The sequence below is a fragment of the Sminthopsis crassicaudata genome, chromosome 6 (assembly GCF_048593235.1).
Source record: "Sminthopsis crassicaudata isolate SCR6 chromosome 6, ASM4859323v1, whole genome shotgun sequence".
Classification (NCBI taxonomy): Eukaryota; Metazoa; Chordata; class Mammalia; order Dasyuromorphia; family Dasyuridae; genus Sminthopsis; species Sminthopsis crassicaudata.
This window is the reverse complement of record NC_133622.1, coordinates 255,166,557-255,185,147: the sequence shown is the minus strand read 5'-3', so window position 1 is coordinate 255,185,147 and position 18,591 is coordinate 255,166,557. Positions and strand designations below refer to the sequence as shown.

General features: G+C 50.7%; 1 protein-coding gene across 1 annotated transcript; it reads left to right on the top strand.

Annotated features, from left to right (window-relative positions):
- Positions 1–334: 334 nt before the first annotated feature.
- DHCR7 (7-dehydrocholesterol reductase) lies at positions 335–17,606 on the top strand. Its single transcript, XM_074274432.1, has 8 exons — positions 335–471; positions 10,625–10,728; positions 12,131–12,353; positions 12,598–12,685; positions 13,012–13,225; positions 15,186–15,390; positions 16,186–16,317; positions 16,987–17,606. The coding sequence occupies exons 2-8, from the start codon at positions 10,631–10,633 to the stop codon at positions 17,449–17,451; spliced, it is 1,425 nt and encodes a 474-aa protein (XP_074130533.1). The 5' UTR covers positions 335–471; positions 10,625–10,630; the 3' UTR covers positions 17,452–17,606.
- The last annotated feature ends 985 nt before the right edge of the window (positions 17,607–18,591 follow it).

Genomic DNA, 18,591 nt, shown 5'->3' with positions numbered 1-18,591 from the left:
GCCCCGGGGATTCCGGAGAAACTGGACGGGCAGAGTAGGAAAAATGGAAGCGACTCAAAAGCCAAACGGAGCCGGGTTTGCTCGGGCCTATCGGCCCGCGGGAGCCAAGGCGCCTATAGAGTAGGGGACCCCCTCACCCGCCTCGCTACAGGAAGGGGGGCTTCCTAAAGCTCCGCCCCGGGGGAGGCCCGACCCTCCAGGAAAACACCTCCTTCGACAGGGTCCCGCCCCTGCTCCTGCTGCTGAGTGGCCAGGTTGGCTGATCCCCGTGGGCTCGAGATGGCTTGAGGCCTCTGCACCAATAGCAGCGTGCCGAGCGCTCCGAGAGGGGGATCCGCGGCAGCCCATTGGCCGCGTCCGAGGGACGCGTCGCCTCGGGGGGCGGCCCTTCAGCAGTTGCGCCAACTCGGACTCCGACCGCTTGCCTTGGAGGCGTAAGTGGGTGTTCGGCTCCGAAGGAGAGCGCAGCAGGTAAGAGAGCTGGCGGGAGCCGGGCCGGGGCTTTGGGGACGGATGCCCAGCGAGCAAGCTGGCGCGTCGGGGGGCTCACCCGGGGGATTCTGGGACGCCCCAGACGAGCAGCATCTCCCTGGCTTGAAGAGCACCGGCGGAGGGAGGGGCGGAGGGAGGGGCGGAGGGTGGGCGGGGTGGTCCGCAGGTGCTCTTGCCTTTGCATCCCCAGCTAGGCCGGCGCCCCTCACACGCTGGCTGAGACGCTCCCGCTGCTGTCGGGAGTCGGGAGCCACCCGGGCTTTCGGAGTCCTGGTGACTCGGCCTCTAGGGTCGGCTCCCTCCCTGATAGGGACCCGGGCTGCGCAGGTAGGAGGGGAGAAGCTGCCGCGCTTTTCAGAAGGACCCCGCGGCTCGCAGCTCTCGTGGCCCGTTTTCGGGAGGTTTCGCCTTGACGTCTTAAACCTGGCGGCCCAGCCCCGAGTTCAGAACGTAGGGCCGCGCCAGAGAAAGCCTGGGCGGAAAGTCACGTCGTTCGTTCTCCTCCGATTCCCCATCGGAACCACCATCTTGTCTTGCGATCCGCGCGCCCGTGAATCCCCACCCCCATAGCCCACTAGAGAACCGATTGAAATGATATGAAATTGGAAAAAAAAAAAAAAAAGGCCCCCGACCCAGACTGGCCTCTGAAGTGAAAGATGGAGAGAAGCTGCAGGTCTGTTCTGCTTTCCTAATGACCTCCGAGATCCCGAGAGGTGGCCCGGCTGCCCCTCCTTCCTCCAAAGCCCAAGGCTTTCAAGCCCATTGAAGTTTGGCCAGCCCATTCACAAAGACAAACGATATTATTTAATTATAAAAAAGAGACCAAAAAAAAAAAAAAAAGTCTCTGAATGGGGCCAGCGGTGGACTCTGTTGGGGAAATAAACTCGGAATTAGCCTAATGTGATTTCCAGGAAAACAGCTTAAAAGGGAGAGCTTTGCAGGAAGTATGTTTTTTTTTTTTTTTTTTAAGTTTTCTATAGGCTCCAACCCCCGCCATCGGGTGGCATTCAGACTTTCAGCTCCCCAACTTGGAGCAGGTAGTTGTGGACAGCAGGGGAGGCTTGTTCCTTCTCTGGTCACACTTGGGCTTGCTCCCACTTCCAGGGACAGGGTGGACCTTTCTGATTGGGACCCCCGGGGAGCCTTCATTTGGGTCAAAAGGCCCAGGATCTAGAACTGGAAAGGATCCCTGTTAGAAACAGGAAAGGTAAAGTGAATTGTAGAGGCTCCAATGACAAATATTACAGAAACCCAGTTTAGCCTGAGTTCAGATGCAGCCTGATAATTAATACTAAGTACTTGGTGCCACATAAATGCTTGGCCCCTCCTGCTCTTCCCACTTTTCCCCAGGGTCACTCTGAGGTTGAGATGAGAACTTGAGAACCTTTGAAATGCTCTGTAAATGTTTATTCTTAGTATTCCCATCTCGGGGATCTGCTGTGAAGGGGATCCTGCAAGCCCAGGGCCAAACCTATAAATCCAGATTTTTCAAACAGTGACAACATAGAAATAGATCTGCTTCATTGCCTTTGTAATCCTACATTTTTTGTGCTTTTAAAAACATGATTCTGACCAGGGATCCAGAGGCTTCACCAACCCTAAATGTCCCAGAGCAGTGTAAGGACTGTTCTAAAACCAAGGTGACTGTACTACATCTGGGGGTGTTTATTTAGGTTTTTTTTGTTTTGTTTTGTTTGGTTTGGTTTGGTTTGGTTTTTACCCTCCCCTCCCTATAAAAAGCTGCTTGGGAGAGAAGATAGTTCCTTCCCTGCTGGCTTAATGTTGGCTGAAATGAACCCCTAAGTGAGGATCACCAAAGCTTCACTGAAGGAACCTAGAAATTATCCGCTCTGAAACTAAGTGAGCATTCAGAGAATGGCTGAGTAAGTTATAGTATATGAATGTATAGTGTTCTATAAGAAAACAATCAGCAGGATGATTTTGGAGAGACTTGGAGGGATTTACATGAACTGATGCTGAGTGAAGCAAGCAGAACCAGAAGACAGTAACAACAAGATTATTCAGTGACTAGGGGCTCTTTTTTAAAAATTAATTTTATAATTATAACATTTTTTGACAGTACATATGCATAGGTAATTTTTTACAACATTATCCCTTGTACTCCCTTCTGTTCCGAATTTTCCCCTCCTTCCCTCCACTCCCTCTCCTAGATGGCAGGCATTCCCATACATATTAAATATGTTATAGTATATCCTAGATACAATATATATGTGCAGAACCGAATTTTGTTGTTGCAAAGGAAGAATTGGATTCGGAAGGTAAAAATAATCTGGGAAAAAAAACCCCCCCAAAATGCTCACAGTTTACACTCATTTCCCAGTGTTTCTTCTCTGAGTGTAGCTGATTCTGTCCAGCATTAATCAATTGGAATTGGATTAGTTCTTCTCTATGTTGAAGATATCCACTTCCATCAGCATATATCCTCATACAGTATCATTGTTGAAGTGTATAATGATCTTCTGATTCTGCTCACTTCACTCAGCATCAGTTGATGTAAGTCTCTCCAAGCCTCTCTGTATTCCTCCTGCTGGTCATTTCTTACAGAACAATAATATTCCATAACCTTCATATACCATAATTTACCCAACCATTCTCCAATGGATGGACATCCATTCATCTTCTAGTTTCTAGCCACTACAAAAAGGGCTGCCACAAACATTTTGGCACATACAGGTCCTTTTCAGGGGCTCTTTTCAACAGTGAGCTAATTCAGGCCAGTTCTAATGTCTTGTGATGGAGAGAGCCATCTGCAGAGAGAACACTGTGGAGACTGTGGATCAAAGCATAGTATTTTCTTTTTTTCTTTTTTAAATTGTTTGCTTTTTTAGGTAAATAGAACATTAGAAAAACTAGGTATGATAGACCTTTGGAGAAAACTGAATGGTGATAGAAAGGAATATACTTTCTTCTCAGCAGTTCATGGAACCTATACAAAAATTGACCATATATTAGGACATAAAGATCTCAAAATTAAATGCAGGAAGGCAGAAATAATAAATGTTTTCTTCTCAGATCACAATGCAATAAAAACTACATTCAATAAGAAGTTAGGGGTAAATAGACCAAAAAGTAATTGGGAACTGAATAATATCATCTTAAAGAATGACTAGGTGAAACAGCAAATTATAGAAACAATATCACCCAAGATAATGACAACGATGGGACATCACACCAAAATTTGTGGGATGCAGCTAAAGCGGTAATAAGGGGAAATTTTATATCTTTAGAGGCTTATTTGAAAAAAATAGAGAAAGAGAAGATTAATAAATTGGGCCTTCAACTTACAAAGCTAGAAAAAGACCAAATTAAAAACCCCCAACCAAAAACCAAACTTGAAATACTAAAATTAAAAGGAGAAATCAATAATATTGAAAGTTTAAAAAAAACTATTGAATTAATAAATAAAACCAAGAGTTGGTTTTATGAAAAAGCCAATAAAATAGATAAACCTTTGGTAAATCTGATCAGAAAAAGGAAAGAGGAAAATCAAATTGTTAGTCTTACAAATGAAAAGAGGGATCTTTCCACCAATGAAGAGGAAATTAGAGAAATAATGAGTTACTTTGCCCAACTTTATGCCAATAAATTTGATAACTTAAGTGAAATGGATGACTACCTCCAAAAATACAGGCTTCCTAGATTAACAGAGGAGGAAATAAATTGCTTAAATAGTCCCATTTCAGAAAAAGAAATAGAACAAGCTATTAATCAACTCCCCAGGAAAAAATCCCCAGGACCAGATGGATTTACATGTGAATTCTACCAAACATTTAAAGAACAATTAGCCCCAATGTTATATAAACTATTTGAAAAAATAGGGGATGAAGGAGTCCTGCCAAACTCCTTTTATGACACAGACATGGTACTGATACCTAAACCAGGTAGATCGAAAACTGAGAAAGAAAACTATAGACCAATTTCCTTAATGAATATTGATGCTAAAATCTTAAATAAGATATTAGCAAAAAGACTTCAGAAAATCATCTCCAGGATAATACACTATGATCAAGTAGGATTTATACCAGGAATGCAGGGCTGGTTCAATATTAGGAAAACTATTAGTATAATTGACCATATTAATAATCAAATTAATAAAAACCATATGATCATCTCAATAGATGCAGAAAAAGCATTTGATAGAATCCAACATCCATTCCTACTAAAAACGCTTGAGAGTATAGGAATAAATGGACTATTCCTTAGAATAATCAGGAACATATATTTATGAGTCAGGAACATATATTTACGACCGTCAGTAAGCATAATATGTAATGGAGATAAACTGGAACCTTTCCCAGTAAGATCAGGAGTGAAACAAGTTTGCTCACTATCACCATTACTATTCAATATTGTATTAGAAATGCTAGCCTCGGCAATAAGAGTTGAGAAAGAGATTAAAGGAATAAGAGTAGGTAATGAAGAAATCAAACTGTCACTCTTTGCAGATGATATGATGGTGTACTTAGAAAACCCCAGAGATTCTAATAAAAAGTTATTAGAAATAATTCACAACTTTAGCAAAGTTGCTGGATACAAAATAAATCCACATAAATCTTCAGCATTTTTATACATCACCAACAAAATGCAACAGCAAGAGATACTAAGAGAAATTCCATTCCAAACAAATGTTGAGAGTATAAAATATTTGGGAATCCATCTATCAAAGAAAATTCAGGAATTATATGAGCAAAATTACAAAACACTTGCCACAAAAATAAAGATTTAAATAATTGGAAAGACATTCAGTGCTCATGGATAGGCCGAGCGAATATAATAAAGATGACAATACTCCCCAAACTAATCTATTTATTTAATGCTATACCAATCAGACTCCCAAGAAACTATTTTAATGACCTAGGAAAAATAACCACAAAATTCATATGGAACGATAAAAGGTCGAGAATTTCAAGGGAATTAATGAAAAAAAAGTCAGATGAAGGTGACCTAAGTGTACCTGATCTAAAGCTATATTATATAGCAGCAGTCACCAAAACCATTTGGTATTGGCTAAGAAATAGACCAGTTGATCAGTGGAACAGATTAGGTACAAAGGACAAAAAAGGGTACCTCTATAGCAATCTAGTGTTTGGTAAACCCAAAAAAGATACCAACATTTGGGATAAAAATTCATTATTTGAAAAGAACTGTTGGGAAAACTGGAAATTCGTATGGCAGAAATTAGATATGGATCCACACTTAACACCCTATACCAAGATAAGATCAAAATGAGTCCATGACTTAGGCATAAAGAATGAGATCATAAATAGACTAGAGGAACAGAGAATAGTCTACCTCTCACACCTGTGGAGGAGGAAGGAATTTATGACCAGAGGAGAACTAGAGATCATTACTGATCACAAAATAGAAGATTTTGATTACATCAAACTAAAAGGTTTTTATACAAACAAAACTAATGCAAACAAGATTAGAAGGGAAGTAACAAATTGGGAAAATATTTTTACAGTTAAAGGTTCTGATAAAGGCCTCATTTCCAAAATATATAAAGAACTGACCCTCATTTAAAGAAATCAAACCATTCTCCAATTGATAAATGGTCAAAGGATATTTATAGACAATTCTCAGATGATGAAATTGAAACTATATCCACTCATATGAAAGTGTTCCAAATCACTACTTATTCAGAGAAATGCAAATTAAGACAACTCTGAGATATCATTACACACCTGTCAGATTGGCTAAGATGATAGGAACAAATAATGATGACTATTGGAGGGGCTGTGGGAAAACTGGGACACTGATACATTGTTGGTGGAGTTGTGGAAGAACCCAGCCATTCTGGAGAGCAATTTGGAACTATGCCCAAAAAGTTATCAAAATGTGCATACCCTTTGACCCAGCAGTGCTACTATTATTTGCTTTTTTTCTGTTTTTTTTTCCCACTTTTGATCTGATTTTTTTTCTTGTGCAGCATGATAATTGTGGAAATATGTATAGAAGAATTGCATGTTTAACCTATACTGGATCACTTGCCATCTAGGGGGGAGGGGTGGGAAGAAGGCAGGGAGGAAAAAAAAAAGTTTGGAGTACGGAGTTTTACAAGAATGAATATTGAAAACTGCATATATTTTGAAAATAAAAAGTTAAGGGGCAGCTAGGTGGCCCAGTGGGTAGAGCACCAGCCCAGAAGTCAGGAAGATCTGAGTTCGAATCTGGTCTCAGACACTTAACACTTCCTAGCTGTGTGACCCTGGGCAAGTCACTTAACCCCAAAACCTCAAAAAAAAAGAAAGAAAAGAAATCACTCTCTCTGGCCCCTTCCTTCTATAGTTGAGGAAACAGGCCCAGAGAGGGGAAAGGAGAGACTAAAGGCAGCTGGTTTCTTGTAAATCTCTGAGAAACAGGATCAATCTTATATCTCTTATAGAAAATAGGACCAAATATTCCAAATTAGATTCACTCTCCTTAGGCCTTCCAGGCAGTAAAACTCTAGAAGCATTTCAATTTTAAAATTATTTATTTTCATCATTATGGCAACATTGACTAAGTAAGGTATCACGGTTTTAGGGTATTTTGTTTTATTGGGTTACCTTCATTTTCAAATATATTCCTACCCATCTCCTTTCCCCACATCCTTCTAGAAAACTATAGCTTTCCTTATGTAAGAATAACAAACCTGAGAGAGGAGAAAAGAGAGGCAAGTGAAATTAGGCAATAAATCACCTTCCCATACGGTTTTCAAGAGGCCACAGCCATAGCCCCCACCTTTTCAAGGGCAATGGAGAGGATGGCAAATTTCTCCAGCAAAGTCTTTCTTGGTTATTATAAAATTACACACCATTTGGAGATTGTTTTTCCATTTGTCTTATTATAAATAGACTGTATATCATTTTCCTGATTGTGTTTATTTTGTTTGATCAGTCAGCAAGCATTTAGTAAACATTCGTGCTGAGTTATGGGCACACCAGAAAAGCAGAAAACAGTTTGCTCTAGTCTAGGAGCTGATTGTCTAAGGACAGAGAGGGCAAGCCACCAATGAGGTAGACACCAGCTAATAGAGAGGAAATGGAAGGTCGTGTGATGGGGGAGAGACTTGGAGCAGAGGGATCTGGGAAAGGCAGGAAGATTCCACAATCAATAATTGGCTTAGTAATCATTAGTGATTCAGGGACTCTTGACTTTATTCCTGATATAGGGATGAAGAATGTATTTCCTAAATGGGAGTGTTTTCGTTCTCAATGTATGATGGTACATATTTGCTGGGTTTTCAAAGTTGATTACAGTTTAATTTTAACTGAATTTGGGCCATGTCAGTGCGGGGATCTGGGCGAGTGATTCTCAGGTGTCTTCTAAAAGAATTCAGGACTTGGGCTATCTCCAAATCAAGTAAAGACTTTAAGGTTTATGGACTCAGTGGATGGGCCAAGTTCCTCAAAGGAGGCAGCAGCCCAGCAAAACAAGAATTTTTACAGATTAAATGATTACATCACAAGATAAGTTAAATTTGAAGTTAGAGGAGTTTGCTAACATGACAAAAGCCTAAAACCTTGGTGGAAGTCCAAGGCGGTTACCCAGAATGCTTACAGAAATGCTTACCTGGGGAGTATTAATGTATGGTAATGATGTTATAACTAGCCTAGATTCATTCAAGGATGGCAAAGAGGAGGAACCAGGTCACATAGGGGAAAGTGTGGTTTTCAGTCTGACAAACTTTTCTCCATGATTGATTTTTGTATTATGTTTAAACCAGTTGGTATGGTTACAGTTAGTATGGTTACAGAACATGTTGACTTGCTCTTCAGCGAATGACGATAGAAGCTACAATAAGGATTCCATCACTAATTTGAAATTTTTTCCCCCTAACTTCTCACCTTAAAATTGAGTTTTGTAAAGCTCTATTCATAGTTTATTCATTGAGCATTTTTAAAATAACTATTTATTTAGACTTCTTTTTCTGTGAAAAGAGGCCGGTTGGACCAGCTCTAAAGCTGGAATCCTTTGTTGGAGTCCCAAACTGATGAATATCAGAGATTTTAGAGGCAATTGGCTTGGCAAAAAATGTCTGCTGACTCAGCAACAGCAACTCAGCAACTCTGCGCAACATGTTTTCCTCTCCACCTCAGGAGTTGAGACATTTGGCTCCTGCTACCTGCCCTGGGCCCAATCTTGGGAATCTTGGCGGGGGAAGTATTCTTGTAAAACAAGACTTCTGCCTCTCATGCCTCTGGCTTTGAAGACAGCTTTTCTGTGCCTGTAAGAATTCTGTTCAGTCAAGGAGGGATCAAGAGGTCAAGATATTTCTGTTGATTAAAAAAAAAAAAAGCCTGTTAGCCTTGAACTAATATGGAGGAAAAGGCTGATGGCTAGCTTCTCCTCTCCTCGATCATCTTGCTTCTGCCCCGGCCGGCCGGGATGGGACCCTTCCCTCCATTTGGACACAGTCTCCTTTGTAAGCTGGGGGAGCCGTCTCTAGAAGGCCCCTGTTAAAGAGAGGTACTTGTGTGTCCTGGTAAGAGAAGACCTTAACTCTTACTGACCATCTATCTGATCATTGGCTCTCAGCTTCGGACAGAGCAGAGAGAGATTAGAAAACTGGCTGGGGTTCACTAGGCCCGGCAGGCCTGAATGAGGGGGTGCCAGTTGTTGGTCTTGGGGACCAGCTGCCATTCTACATTGCCTTCCCCTCACAGCTTCCACAGATTTAGAGCTGGAGGGACCTCAGGGGCCATTCAATCCAGCCCCCTCTTAGGCTGAGAGAAGTTAGTTGATGGACATCTGAAGTGAGATTTTAGCCCAGGCCTTCCCCACTCTGGAGCCCCAGAAACAAGCCCAACATGGACATGGAAAATGGCTGGAGCAATTAAAAAGGCAGAAGCATAAATGCAGCCTAAGACCAGCTGCTAACTATGGGCTCTCCTGCTCCCGGCAGGTGACCTTCGTTTCCTTGCCCAAGGCTATGACACTAACTGCACTCTGTAGGAGTGGCTAACTGGGAAACCACATGCAGATAACCGAATAAAGGATTTATCAATGCCATAAGAGGCAGATTATCACTGAGGGTTCTGGGGGACTGGAGGGCTTCCTGGAGAAGGTGAAATTTCAGCACATGAAGGGAACCCTCTGTACTTCTGTTCTGTGCCAGTTTTGTTGCACTAAAATCATTAAACGTGCTTTTTCTTTTTGGTAACTGCATTCCTCGTCTCCTATGACCTTGGGCTTCTCTGATGCAATATTTTTTCCCCAATATATGTACACATATTTACACAGTTATCTTGCTGCACAAAAAAATCAGAGCAAGAAGGAAGAAAAACTGAGAAAGGAAAAAAAAAACAAAAACACCAGAGTGAGAGTGCTATGTTGTGGTCCACACCCAGTTCTGATAGTTCTGTTTCTGGCTGTTGACAGTTCTCTTCATCATTGAACTAACAGCACTGGTTTGAATCATCTCATTGTTGGAAAGAGCCTCATCCATCAGAATTGGTCGCCCTATAGTCTTCTTGTTGCCGTGTATAGTGATCTCCTGGTTCTGCTCATTTCACTCAGCATCTGACGCACCATCTAGCATCAGAAAACTTTAACAAGATTGCGTCCACCTTAAAAATAGATTTCCCTCTTTGGTTTCTTGTCCATGTTGATTCAGAGAGTTGGGACCTGAGGAGAAACCCTGATCCCGGGGCAGGAGAGATGAGGAGGGGAGGGGAGAACATTCCAGCAACGGGAGAGCCTTGGGCAAGGAAGAGCTAGAAGGCCATACAAATAACAGCCAAGACTTTGCACGGCTCTGACCGTGGTGTGGACCAGTCCTTCAAGTTGGATCAAGTTAGTTTGTCAGTTGCCTGCTGTCCCAAGCTTAAAATCCCACTGTGATGACTGCGGATTTTGCACAGTCCTTTTTATACTTTAGGTGCTTAATAAATGCTTGTTGATTGGTTGACTGAACTATTCTTCTGATTCTATTCATCACCTGATTTGTAAAGAATAGATTGGTGGTTTTTTTTTTTTTTTTTTTTTTTTTTAACAATTAAACTGAGGGTGACTCGCTCTTGATCAACTAATGTCAGAATGTCTGGAACACAGTAGGTACTTAATGTTTGCTAATTATAATTTGACCATTATTGCGCCCAAGAGGTAGTAGTTCTCTCTTTCTCTTCAGGGTCCAATGGCACCGAGCTCCCCAACCAGCTCTCCCAAGCAGAGGGACCCCAAGAAGTTTCCAGATGGCAACAGCCCAGCTCAAGGGGAATGGGGCCGAGCCTGGTAAGATTCTCCTTCCAGCCCCCTGGCCCGTGGGTTGGGCGTGAGGTCCCCACCTCAAAAGGCCTCCTTTTCCAAAAGAGCAAACCAGGGCCAAACCGAAGTGACTTGAGACCAGAGTAAGCATCAGCTGGCATGGGAACGGGGCCGTCTCCAAAGCCCGTCCCAAGGCCTGGCTCCCTTTAGCCCATTTATGAAGGTGTCTCCTTACACTTGTACAGACTCGACCCAGTCGGGACAGTAATGGGAGTTTGTCTTCTCTCTGCATTAACTAGGTCAGTTTTGAGCTGGCCACCCCTTCTGCCCTTCCCCTTTCTTGGGATTTAATGGCAAGCTCTCACTTTTTAGTTCTTCTGATCCCTTTGGGGGCTTAAATCACCACCTTGTCCAGACTTACCCTCCTTCCTCTTCTCCCTGGACTCAGAGATAGGGACCAGACCCCGAATTATACCTGTCTGGGGATTTGCCAGCAAGGAAAACTCACGTGGATGCTCTCTGCAGCATGGGGAGGTTAAGTAACTTGGCACGCCAGGCCGGCAGAATCGGCGGCTTTGCGTGCGGCTCTGCGGCCGCACCAGCGGGCGTCTTTCCTGCCTTGTACGACAAATACTTTAAGCCAAGGGGACAGTCAGTTTGGCCAAACCAACCATGAGTGTACTCTCACCCATACACATACATGGTTGGTGAACTGGTGGGTGTACAGTATACCTCCTTGGGAATGGATTTTTCCCCTTCATTCTAAGGAGGACTGACTGTTGTCCCCAGTTAGTAAATTCCAGATGGCCAGCAGCCCAGCCTCAGTTTCCCTTCAGAGAGGCGGTTTGGTGGCTCCGGGATCACTCACAGGGCTTATGCTTCGGCTTCACCTCAGCCTTTTTCATCCCTTCATCCCATGCGGCCACTCAGTGTCGAGCATGAGATGCTGATTGATCTCAATCCAATTCAGGATCAGGAAATGGCAGAATCGGATGCTAACATTTATTAAGCACCTACTGTGTGCCACTTTGGTTATATTAAAACCGGCCCTCGAGGAGTTCCCAGTCTAGCTAGCTAGCTCAGCCACGGGAGCTCGATCCTGCTCGCATTCGGCCCTAACCATTGTTGGACATTTCGGCGTCCTCAGAAGATGCCTCGAGAGGGTCCAGAGGCTTTGCGTCCAGCGCAGGACAGGAGTCAGAGCCATAGCAAGCACTTGGGCGGGTTCAGTTCTCCCGGGCCCTGCCCACCTTGCCTCGGGTCTCCCCTCGCCCGAAGGGATCCACAGGGCAGCTCTCGGACCCCAGCCCAGCCGCAGACTCTCCGTCGCGGGCCACGCTCAGAGAACGACGGGTTTGCCAGAGGGAAGGGGTGCTGATGCCCCCTGGCCACACCCCGCTCGCTGAGCCTCTGCTGTTTCCTCTCCCAGGGAGGTGGACTGGTTCTCCTTGGCGAGCGTCATCTTCCTGCTGCTGTTCGCCCCCCTCATTGTTTACTACTTCATCATGTCCTGTGACCAGTACAGCTGCTCGCTCACGGCGCCCGTGCTGGAGGTAGTGACGGGCAGGTCCAGCCTCTCGGAGATCTGGGCCCGGACGCCGGGAGTGACGGCCAGAGCGGCGCAGATCTACGTCATCTGGGTCGCTTTTCAGGTCGGCCTTCCCGCCACGAAGTCCCCTTACAGTGAATGGGGGAGAGGCCCCCGATGCCTCTGGGGGGCGGCCAAGACGGGGAGCCTGGATTTTCCCAATTCCCGTTTTGGGAGTCTCCGCTCGTGGTCCCTTTGGTGGGAGGAAAGGCTGGAGCTGGAAGTGTCCGGGACAACTCCCCCCCCCCCCCCCCAACAGGCCTGGAGCATCCCAGCCAGTAATGTGCTTCCCAAACGTCTCCTTTTAGGTGGTTTTATACATGATTCCAGATTTTTGCCACAAGTTTTTGCCCTTCTACGTGGGAGGTGTTCAGGAAGGGGCCGTCACCCCTGCAGGTAACGATTGTCCGCCGGGTCCCCGCCTCCTCGGCCCCCTTTGCCGCCCCTCCTGTCTGCAGCAGCCCACGGGGTGCCGGGCCTGCTCACCTGGGGGGAGCCCAGGGCATGCCCCACTTTATAGAAAGGGACCACATATAGTGAGCTGTCCCGGGCCCTTGGCTTTGTGGCCACTCCGTGGACCTGAAAGGTCAGGCTTGCCCAGGAAGGAGCCGCGGGAAGCTGCCCCCACCGGAAGTGGGGGGAAGCCATTGCCCCCGCCATCGTTTCCCTTGATGGCCACACAGCCCCCTCCACGCCCCCGCCCCGCCCTTGTCCCCTCGCAGGAACTGTGAACAAGTACGAGATCAATGGTCTGCAGGCCTGGATCATCAGCCACCTGCTGTGGTTTGCAAATGCTCATTTTTTCCACTGGTTCTCGCCTACGATCATCTTTGACAACTGGATACCGCTCCTCTGGTGCGCCAACATTCTGGGCTACGCCGTGTCCACCTTCGCCATCGTCAAAGGGTACTTCTTCCCCACCAATGCCCGAGACTGGTACGTTCCGCGTCCCGTGCGAGAGCCGGCGTTGGCCTCCCGGGGGGGGGAGGGAGGCTTTGGGGGAGACTCGGCAGCTGGAACCCCAGAAAGCCGGTGTGCTCGCATCAGTTCTAAGGACCTGCTTAGCCCTTACGCTGTTTTACGATGGCTTGAAGATGTGAAAAGTCTTCTCTTTTCCTGCCTTAGTAAGCAGAGTAGCTTGTGAAGACTTCTCAGGCGTCCCTCCCGCCTAAACCGTCACCGGGATCACTAGGGAGGTTCACGGGGTAGACAGTGAAGGGGCGGATCCGATGCCCCCCCAAAAAATGGGGGGTTGGAGAACAAGGATCCACCTCCTCCTGTTCCCTCTCTGTGAGATGCAGGGATCTTTCTGAACATTTATTAGGCACCTACTGTATGCCCTGCAGAACCCGCTCTGGAAGACAAGGGTCTGAGAGCCGTGGGATTCCTGGACATTGCCACTTCATCCCAAAAGTCTGTGCAGACAAAACATTTTCAGGGAAGATTCCTGGTTTTTAGGTCCTTTCTGAAGCCGTTCTATGTTCTCTCATTTCAAACTGCGGCTCTCAGCCCAGCCCCCACCACAGGGGGTTGTGCCCCAGAATGTCAGGCTCCCAGGAGCCCCGGATCTTCCTCTCGGAAACGCCCACACGGGCCTGTCAGGAGCCTCCGGAGCCAAGCCTTAGCTGGCACGTCCCCTGGGAGCACAGCCCACGCAGCCTCGTTACCCCGGCCGGCCCTTGTGGAGATACAGCCCACGCAGCCCCGTTACCCCGGCCGGCCCTTGTGGAGATACAGCCCACGCAGCCCCATTACCCCGGCCGGCCCTTGTGGAGATACAGCCCACGCAGCCTCGTTACCCCGGGCCAGCACTTCCTGCAGGGGCAGAGCCCATCACCCCGGGCCGGTACTTCCTGGGGGCAGAGCCCACGCCATGGGCTGGCACAAAGGCAGGCCTGTGCCGGCAGGCCTCTCGGCCCCAGCCCTGCTTACCTCTGATGGCTGCTGTTCAAGGTTCCCCGTCCCACACGGGTCAGCTTTGGGTGCTGGTGCCCCTGGTAGGCGGTACCCTGTGTTTCTCTGGTGAGGGAGGGGCCCAGTGAGCTCCCCAGCCCTGCCCGGCCCCAGGGTCCTCTTCCGCACATTTTCTGCACCCAGAGGCAGGGCCGGGGCTCTCACCGGACTCTGCACCCTCCACGGGATCCGGCTTTCATGCCCCTTATTGTGGGCGGGGAGCGCCATTAAGTGGGTGATGGCAGGGCCGGGTCCTGGTGGTACGGGGGGATCAGTGGCAGCCCCTGCCCCCCACCATCGCAGAGCGCTTAGGGTTTGCTGGGAGGCTGAGGCCGGGCGCCGGGGCACGTATGTGTGCATGTGTGCGGCTTCCGTGTGTATGTGTAAAGCGTGTCTGATACAGTCTGTTTCTATGATTACGAGCCTGTAAATATGGGCGTGGATTCAAGGGAGAGACAGGACATTCGCTCCCGGGAGATCCGGAAGGGACCCTCACGCCTGAGCGGGACTTCGAAGGACTTTCTGGGTTTCCCAAAGCGGAGGCGGCGAGAGCATCTCGGCCCTAAGGAGCCACCTGCAAGGGCCCGGGGCCAGGACCGGGGTGCCGCGGGACGCTGTGGGGGCTGAGGGAGCTGGGGGAGGGAACGAGGCAGGAGTTAGACGGAAGCAGGGGCAGCTGGGGTGGCAGAATGCTCTTAAGGTTCACCAGGCACTTTCCCCACGACGGCGGCCCTGTGAGCCCACTTTACGGATGGGGGAGCTGGGCAGATTCCTGCAAGGAGCCCCACGGTGTCAGGAGGCCCCCTCGGCCCTGGCTTCTGACTCCGGGCCCAGGGCCGCGGCCGCCCCTGCCCACAGAGGGCTTCCGGAGCTCGCGGCGGTGCCCTGGTGGGTCGTGGTCGCCGGGCCCCCGGTCACCTCCTGCCCTTCCTGCCCCTCTCAGCAAGTTCACAGGCAACTTCTTCTACAACTACATGATGGGCGTGGAGTTCAACCCCAGGATAGGGAAGTGGTTCGACTTCAAACTCTTCTTCAACGGCCGCCCAGGGATCGTCGCCTGGACGCTCATCAACTTGTCCTTCGCGGCCAAGCAGCAGGAGCTGCACGGCTCGGTGACCAACGCCATGGTCCTGGTCAACGTCCTGCAGGCGAGTCCCGAGGGGCCCGGGCCCGGCCGTCGGGGGCGTGGGAGGCCCGTTAGGGGTTCCGGCCCACCATCTCCCACTGGTGACCATGTGCCCAGATGCCAGGCAGCGGTGAAAAAAACCACAGGAGCTGGCACCTGGGAGATCACATCACTGGGTCAACTGCAGGCCCAAGAGCATGGCCAGCATGCCTGGGCCCTGCCCTCTGCCTCCCACAGCTGAGGAGTGTGCCCGGCCCTTTACCTCCCTTGGCACAGCTGAGGGTTGCACCCTGCCCTCTCCCTCGCCGGGCACAGCTGGGGGGCCACCGAGGCCTTGGCCAATCCCCCCAGACTGCCTCCTTTCTCCTTTACATCCGGCTTACGGAGGCACATTTCATGAGGGCAGGACCGTTTGTCACGTTGTCGTTTCCCCTCCCCCCAGAGCTGCATAATTGATTAGTGGGCACCCAAGAAATCCTTGCCTCGGGCTGGGCAAAGCCTGCTTTTCCAGATGGTCCGGATGGGGGGAATCAGGGTCTCCCAGAAGGCCCCAGACCGGCCTTCCTGGTTCAGCTTTGGTTGGCGAGGGGCTGGGACAGAGAAGGATGGGAAGGGCGGGCACTGTTAGTCCTCGAGGGTGGCTGCTGCCGTCTGGTTTAATGAACCAGTCCTGGGTTCGAATTGGCCTGTGTAGCCCCGTGTTCCTCTGCTGTGTCTGAGGCGTCTCTGGGGGCTCCAGGGCGGCCCCCGGGGCCTTGGGCCTGTCCCCAGCTGCCGGGCTGCGGGCGGACGCCATGACCTCGGCCCTGTCTTTCAGGCTCTCTACGTGGTGGACTTTTTCTGGAACGAAGCGTGGTACCTGAAAACCATCGACATCTGCCACGACCACTTCGGCTGGTACCTGGGCTGGGGGGACTGCGTCTGGCTGCCTTACCTCTACACCCTCCAGGTAAGGGGCCGGCCGGCCCGTCTCCCTCGCACCTTCCCGGGAGGGGGGCCCGAATGGCGGGCGCGGAAGGCCAGCCCTGCCGGTGTGGGGGCCGGCACCCCAAGGACGCACCCTTGGCCTTTCTGAGAGCAATGACATCCGTTAGTCATGGGGCGTTTGCTAAGCACCTACTGTGCTCCAGGCACTGTGCTAAGGCCGGGGATACAACCCCCCCCCCCCGGGGCAGTTCCTGCTTCGCCCTCAGCGCACAGTGGGTGTGCACAGTAGGTGCTTAATAACATAGAACGGGGTAGTGCTGCACTCTGCATAGGAAACGAGAGAAGCACGGCCGGGAGATGGGACCAATGGCCACGGTTACGGGCATCTGAGTAGTAAAGGACGTTTTAGGGATGATAGAGAGGAGGCTCGGAGGGACCTGTCCCCGGCTGGGCCAGTGAGTGACCCACAAACGGGCCTCTGGGGCCGACTGCTCACGCCGCTACTCAAGGTCCACACCTACTCAAGGTCTCTCACGCAGTGCAGGCGGTGCTCCCTCAGTTTCCACAAAGCCTCCAGGGGGAAGCTCAGGCTCGCAGCGGGGGCGCCCGGCTGGCTCCAGGGCGGCCCCATGCCGCTGGCCCCAGACCGTCTCCGGGCTGACGCCCCGCTCTCCCCCTCTCTCCCCCGCAGGGCCTGTACCTGGTCTATCACCCTGTGCAGCTGTCGGCGCCGCACGCGCTGGGCGTCCTGCTGCTGGGCCTGGCCGGCTACTACATCTTCCGGGCGGCCAACCACCAGAAGGACCTCTTCCGCAAGACCAACGGCCACTGCACGATCTGGGGCCGGAAGCCGCGCTACATCGAGTGCTCGTACACGTCGGCCGACGGGCGCCGGCACCGCAGCCGCCTGATGGTCTCGGGCTTCTGGGGCCTGGCGCGCCACTTCAACTACACGGGCGACCTCATGGGCAGCCTGGCCTACTGCCTGGCCTGCGGCTTCTCCCACCTGCTCCCCTACTTCTACATCACCTACATGTGCGTCCTGCTGGTGCACCGCTGCCTGCGCGACGAGGACCGCTGCTCCCGCAAGTACGGCCGCGACTGGGAGCGCTACACCGCGGCCGTGCCCAAGCGCCTGCTGCCCGGCCTCTTCTAGAGGGCCACGGGGCTGCGGCCTGAGAGCGGGGCCCGCAGGGGGGCGGGGGCCGGCTCGGGGGCTCCCCATCTGGGGTGGAGAAACTCTTTGTGGGCCAGGCGGACGCGAGAATCCTGAGTGGGAAGATGCTGCGGGGGCCCCCTCGCTCCTGGGCCTTCCTGGCCCGCACCCCTCCGGCCACCCGGGGAGGACCTCCTGGAGCAGAAGCCGGCTCCTCCTCGGGGGTCTCGGGCTCGGCCTCCACGGTGAATCTCGCACCGGGTCTGAATGTAATTTCCTTTCCAAGCAAATCCAAGAGTTGTCCCCCCCTTCCATCTTTCCTGACTGAAACTTGAGACTTTACTCCGGTCTGTGACTGACTGGGCCAAGGGCCGCCCTTGGGAGCTCCCAGGCTGAGGCAAGGGGCCAGGGGGACTGCACTCACTCACAGCCGGAGGCCGGAGGCTGACCAGCAGAGGTGTCCTGGCCTGAGGACGCGGGCGGGATGGCCAGGGACGTGGCGGAAGGCGCTCGGGAGGCAGAGGCTCGGGCAGGGGGAAGGCGCTCGGGAGGCAGAGGCTCGGGCAGGGAGCAGCCGGGAGGCCGGAGCTGGGACTGCGGGGCACCTGGGGACGTAAGGTCCAACCCCCGTGGAAAGGCGGGCCGGGGCTGGCCATGCTGGAGTTGAGACTGAATTAGGGGAGGGGGCTCGGGGCCAAAGGCAGTTGCCCAGAATTCCTTGGCCACACCAGAGAACGGTGTGAGTGGAGGGCCCCGGCTGGGTTAGAAGGGCCGAGAGGAGGGTCTGGGGGACGTGGATGAGATGTGCCTTTGGGAAGTCGAGAGAGAGGTAAGGGCTGGGCGGAGGGCCGACTGCTTGGAGGTCTGGTCGGCAGGTTCGGGTCAGCCACTGGAGGCAGAACGCCAGGGCCTCCAGGCCGGGACGGCGGGGGGCTCCGGGGCAGTCTCTGGCTTGGGCCAGCGGGAAACCAGGGAGAGGGGTAACCCTCAGCCAGGCCCGCTCTCTGAAGCCGACCCCCATGGGAGCTGCCACCTGCCTCGGGGAGGGGCTTTCCACACCAGCTGAGCTCTGCTCAGGTGAATCATAGGTGCAGACCCCCCAAAAGTTCTCCCCCTCACGCCTTGCCCGCGGGGCCCTCC

Excerpts from the sequence above, each read along its gene's own strand:
- DHCR7 (XM_074274432.1), top strand. The coding sequence starts at position 10,631 with ATGGCACCGAGCTCCCCAACCAGCTCTCCCAAGCAGAGGGACCCCAAG. Across the intron at positions 12,354-12,597 it reads TCATCTGGGTCGCTTTTCAG|GTGGTTTTATACATGATTCC; the intron begins GTCGGCCTTCCC and ends GTCTCCTTTTAG. Across the intron at positions 16,318-16,986 it reads CTTACCTCTACACCCTCCAG|GGCCTGTACCTGGTCTATCA; the intron begins GTAAGGGGCCGG and ends TCTCCCCCGCAG.